This window comes from Nicrophorus vespilloides, unplaced genomic scaffold, assembly GCF_001412225.1.
Source record: "Nicrophorus vespilloides isolate i.1.1-1 unplaced genomic scaffold, Nicve_v1.0, whole genome shotgun sequence".
NCBI classification, from domain to species: Eukaryota; Metazoa; Arthropoda; class Insecta; order Coleoptera; family Silphidae; genus Nicrophorus; species Nicrophorus vespilloides.
The window spans coordinates 11,394-17,245 of record NW_017099436.1 but is presented as its reverse complement, the minus strand read 5'-3'; the positions used below and the strand labels follow the sequence as shown (position 1 = coordinate 17,245).

Here is a 5,852-nt window from a genome sequence, read left to right as displayed (position 1 = left end):
CACGAATTACTGCCAAACGCCTAAAACCACAGTAATATATCGATAATTAGCAATTTTAATTTTTTCATTAACTTCCATTTCTAATTAATCTTAGAAAATTCGTGGTTTAATATAAAGAAAAAAAATGTATTGATTATTTCTTCAATCAATTTGAAATAAAACACACAAAGTTTAGTACACTTATAAGAATTTGTTTAACAGCTGCAGCCGATACGTATTTTTGTTTAAACAAACTAGAACCGCAGGTGCAGATGAATCATAGTTACGCAGGTGTACCAACTGATTCGTCGTGACAATTCGAGACGATTCGTGACAAAACGAGGCTTGTTTATACGTTTTAGTACCGCTGTGAGATATCGCAACGTTGATAAATTGCACACCTGCAGATGATTCATTGTTACGCAGGTGTGCCAACTAATTCATCGTGACAATTCGAGACGATTCGTGGTCACACGAAGATTGTTTACGCGTTTTTGAACCACTGTGGTTATTATAATTTGTTTACCACTCGCAGCTGCATACAAATAATGGATTAATCGTCTCGTGCTTTGTAAATTTTTGCTGTTACAATTTTTAAAAAATATTTTGTTTCTAAATTATTGATTCAAAAAATTTATAATTTCGATAAAACTTATTGTTTTATACTCGAAATTTTTAATGTTAATTTTTTTTTTCAAAAAATCTTAAATTATGGTAATCTTAAGTTAATGAATTTATTAATTTCTGCTGTTTTTACAGTAAATTTAGTATTTTTCAATTATTTTTTTTTTTCATGAAAAAATAAGTAAATAAATAAGGGATCATATGAAGAGTAAAATACAAATAAATTAATATGTTGAATGAATATACATTTTTCAGGTTTTACACCCATTTTCTAAGTTTTCTTTAAGACAACGCAAAATCAAGTAATATAAATATTGTATATAAACAATTAACAAATTCAATTTGTTTTCATTAACTTCCATTTCTAATTAATCTTAGAAAATTCATGGTTTAAGATAAAAACAAAAATGTATTGATTATTTCTTCAATCAATTTGAAATAAAACACACTAATTTTAGTGCAATTATAAAAATTTGTTTAACAGCTGCAGCTGATGTGTCTAACTAGAACTGCAGGTGCAGATGAATCATCGTTTTGCAGGTGTCCCAACTAATTCGTCGTGACAATTCGAGGCGATTCGTGCCCACACGAAGATTGTTTACGCTGTGATTATTATAATTTGTTTAACAATTCACACCTGCAGATGATTCATCGATTCGCAGGTGTGTCGCGTTTTCATAACCATATAAGGATTTGTTTACCGCTTGCAGCTGCAGTTGTGACAATTCGAAACCATATAAACATTTCTTGAAGTTTAACCGTTTTAGAATCTAGTTTTCTTGCCCATATAAGGAAATTTTTCATTACTCTCTTAATATTTATTACTTTCTAATCGAATACTTAAATATTAAATCATATTCAATTGCTTTCAAATTTATCTAATATTAAAAATCACTGAAAATTTATAGAAAAAAAAGAAACAAGAATTATTAACTTATAAATTTCAACACGAGAATTTTTCATAATTTGTTTGTAACATTAATATTTGTATTCTTTTTAATTATTAAAAAATATCTCCAATATTCTGTATAAATCTACAATTTATGTGCTCAAAATTATCATATATTTTGAATATACTGAACCGCAAATTGTTGTTTATTATAGTTAATATCAAATTATGAACGTTACTAGTAAATAAGAAAAAAAATAGACTTAGCCCACTTTCAATTACAGAAAAATTTCAAATTAATTCAATAATGAAATTATTCATTTTCCATATTTCATCATTTTCAATTGCTTTCAAATTTATCTAATATTAAAAATCACTGAAAACTTCGAAAATTTATAGAAAAAAAAGAAACAAGAATTATAAAACTTATAAATTTCAACACGAGAATTTTTCAAAAATTTGTTTGTTTTGTTTAATTATTAAAAAATATCTCCAAAATGATTCATTTCAAAATCTTCAAAATTCCGTATAAATCTACAATTTATGTGATCAAAATTATCATATATTTTGAATATACTGAACCGCAAATTGTTGTTTATTATAGTTAACATCAAATTATAAACGTTACTATAGTAAATAAGCAAAAAAATAGACTTTCAATTACAGAAAAATTGCAAATTAATTCAATAATGAAATGATTCAATTTCCATATTTCATCATTTCCAATTGCTATATAAACTATCTTTCTCTCTCTCTCACTATCTCTATATATAAACGTTCGTTGCGTAAGCACTTTAATCCATATTTGAATCCATAGACTGCTTTCCACGTTGCTCGCTTCGCGCTAATACCTTTCCACATTCAAATTGGAGCTCGATTGCAGCCGTTTATAGAAATAGCTCAAGTTATATGGCTTTCATCGAAACGTCCCCTTTTGTCCTGCCGAGTGTTACGCGCGAGGAAATATGAAACTTCACAACTTCATTCATTCACAATACCGCTATAGAAATGTGCGTTTTCAATTTCTTTTTTTTTTTAGAATTTCGTTTGACTTTTAAACCTTTCACCAAAGATCCAAAAAACTTCTAACAACTTTTATAAATAAATTAATTAAAATTATAAACAAAATTTTTATATAAAATATAAATTTATTTGTTGATTTTCAAAACGAATATTAATTTTCTATATTAATTATAATATCAATTAATTTAACAAATTGAAATTGGATCATAGTAGTAGTAAAGTTTACAAAACTTTTTTTTTAGAATTTTGTTTGACTTTTAAACCTTTCACCAAAGATCCAAAAACTTCTAACAACTTTTATAAATAAATAAATTAAAATTATAAACGAATTTTTTATATAAAATATAAATTTATTTATTGATTTTCATATGTTTTATTACTTCTATTAGAAATTTGAAAATTTGTGATTTTTTTTAAATAAATTTATGAATATTTTCATATTTTATTCATCAAATTTTTATAATTATAAACTCAAAACGAATATTAATTTTCTATATTAATTATAATATCAATTAATTCGACAAATTGAAATTCTTCTAACAACATTTATAAATAAATAAATTAAAATTATAAACGAAATTTTTATATAAAATATAAATTTATTTATTGATTTTCATATGTTTTATTACTTCTATTAGAAATTTGAAAATTTGTGTTTTTTTTAAATAAATTTATGAATATTTTCATATTTTACTCATCAAATTTGCTTATTTTTGCTATTTTTATAATTATAAACTCAAAACGAATATTAATTTTTAGTAGTAGTAAAGTTTACAAAACTTTTTTTTTTAGAATTTTGTTTGACTTTTAAACCTTTCACCAAAGATCCAAAAACTTCTAACAACTTTTATAAATAAATAAATTAAAATTATAAACAAAAATTTTATATAAAATATAAATTTATTTATTGATTTTCATGTTTTATTACTTCTATTAGAAATTTGAAAATTTGTGTTTATTTTTTTAAAATAAATTTATGAATATTTTCATATTTTATTCATCAAATTTGCTTATTTTAGCAATTTTTATAATTATAAACTCAGAATGAATATTGAATTTCTATATTAATTATAATATCAATTAATTTGACAAATTGAAATTAGATCATAGTAGTGGTAAAGTTTACTAAGATTTTGTTTGTTTTTTTGTTTTAGGTTTACTTAGTAGGTCATATGCCTCCTGGATCTGACGAAAGACAAAGAGCTATGATGCATCAAGCTCATTTCGCCTACTCAGAGCATCACAACAAGAGATACCTGAAATTAGTTCGAAAGTACGCCGACATCATCGTAGGTCAATTCTTCGGGCATCTTCACTCCGATTCCTTCAGGGTCATCTACAACGAGCACGGTTTGTTACGCAACATTTAATCTTCCCAAAACTACATTAAACACATCCTCAAGACAAACTTAGTTTCTCGAGACGCTAAATATAATTACTTATTGATTTAATTTAATGCTAATTTATGAAACTGGAGCGCCGCCACCGCCTACTACGAAGCTTACCTCACTAAATTACAACTGTTGCACAACTTACGTTGTTGTCGCCTTTCCCATCCTTTTTTTATCGCATCGAATAATTACATAATTCACAGGATAATTAAACCGAAATGTTTAATTCAAATTAAATATTTTCTCTCTGTCTTTAAATTGGAATAATTTGAACTAAAGTTTTGAATATTTTGAATTGGAAAATTATGAAAAGTATAGAACTACAGTTAAAGATCAATCAACTGTGACGGAAAAGTTCCGAATATTTTGAATTGGAAAATTATGTAAAAAATGAATAAAACATACGTGAAATTAGTTGAAAGTCAATTTTGCTTGAAGACAAATTTACGAATATTTCAAAATTTGAAGATGGGGAAGAAATTAGTTACATTTTTTTTTATTCTTTGTTCGGAAGAAAGCATATTTTCGTGCAGGATGAAACGGGGGAAATCCTGTCGCCGTGCGAATACTAAATCCAAATCTGTGTGCAGATCGAACGTTACGGCAATATTGGTACAACCCGCAGGACAAATTCGCCAACATCTAATCCACAAACATCCACCATCATCATGATCATCTTGGTTCTTGCTTGCATCCACGTGGATATGTAACAAACAACATTAATCATGTTTGATTCCCAAATAAAAAATAACTAATTAATTAAGTGTAGAAAATTTGTTTCAAACTGTTTATTATATCATAGTATAAAACTGAAATATGATGACACAATCTGTTTCTTTTATAAACAAAAGGTATTCAGAGCTAGTTTATTTCAATCCCAGTTCTTTTGGGTCAATTGGGACCAAAAGTTCCAAACATTCTCTATAATTCTCTATACACACATATCCCATTCGTCCCTTACATTTATACAAGATACCTGAGACACATATATATATACATTTTTTTTTATGTCAGTTCGTCCCTTCGGTGCGAAACTCACCGAATATTTCATATAAAAATAAACGATGAGGACAAAGTTTCAACGTTTCGCTTTAACTCGAAATTTCAGGTCGACCCGTTTCGTGGGCGATGCTCGCACCCGCAGTCACACCTAGGAGGACAACAGATGGCGCCAACAATCCGGGACTCAGATTGTACAAGTTCGATAAGGACTCCGGTCAGGTAATTGCAAATTTAATTAATTAAATTCAATTATTCTCCGCGTCAAGTTTGGAGTTTGATTACACCAGATTTTGGTCCTTTCCTTTTGTTAAATGAAATCCAATACATTTTGTTCGTTTCATACTAAAAGTTTGATTATTATTCAGAAATTATTAATTGGATTATTAAATTAATTAAAAATTTCATATATTCAAATAAATAAACTTTCTATAATTATTTATAAAAAAAATGGTAAAAATAACAATTTTCTTATTTAGTTTGTTTTAAATAAGCCTAATACGATGTTAATAAGCTACTTTTAAGATAAAACTATGGTCTTTTCAACAAGTTTATTAAAAGTTCTGTTATACTTACGGTTTTCTTGAAATAAGTTATCAAAATTGAAAAATTAAATTCAACTGCTAAAATCAAGGTTTTCTCATTTTATATAATTACTCAACAATCAGAAAAGATAGTTAAATTATCAATTATGAAGATTATAGGTAAAACTATGGCCTTTCAAATAAGCCTATTGCAATTAAATTCTTCCTCAAAAAAAATGAGTTTTTATATTTTGTTTAATTACTCTAATAATCAAGTAAACTAAGTCAATAATGTAATATAAACAGAAAATTATGATATTTCCAATGAGTTAACTAAAATATGTGTGTTAATTAGAGTTTTACTTGAAATAAGTTATCAAAATTGAAAGATTTTTTATTACACCAGATTTTGGTCCTTTCCTT

The 5,852-nt window shown here is 26.2% G+C and overlaps 1 protein-coding gene across 1 annotated transcript in view; it reads left to right on the top strand.

Moving 5' to 3' along the window:
* Nucleotides 1-3,669: 3,669 nt before the first annotated feature.
* The window catches only part of LOC108564519 (acid sphingomyelinase-like phosphodiesterase 3b), a gene marked incomplete at its 5' end in the record, with an annotated part of 11,377 nt that continues 9,194 nt past the window's right edge, over nucleotides 3,670-5,852 (top strand). The window contains 2 exon segments of the mRNA XM_017923585.1: nucleotides 3,670-3,865; nucleotides 5,015-5,127. Of these exon segments, the coding sequence (XP_017779074.1) occupies nucleotides 3,670-3,865; nucleotides 5,015-5,127 (309 nt within the window).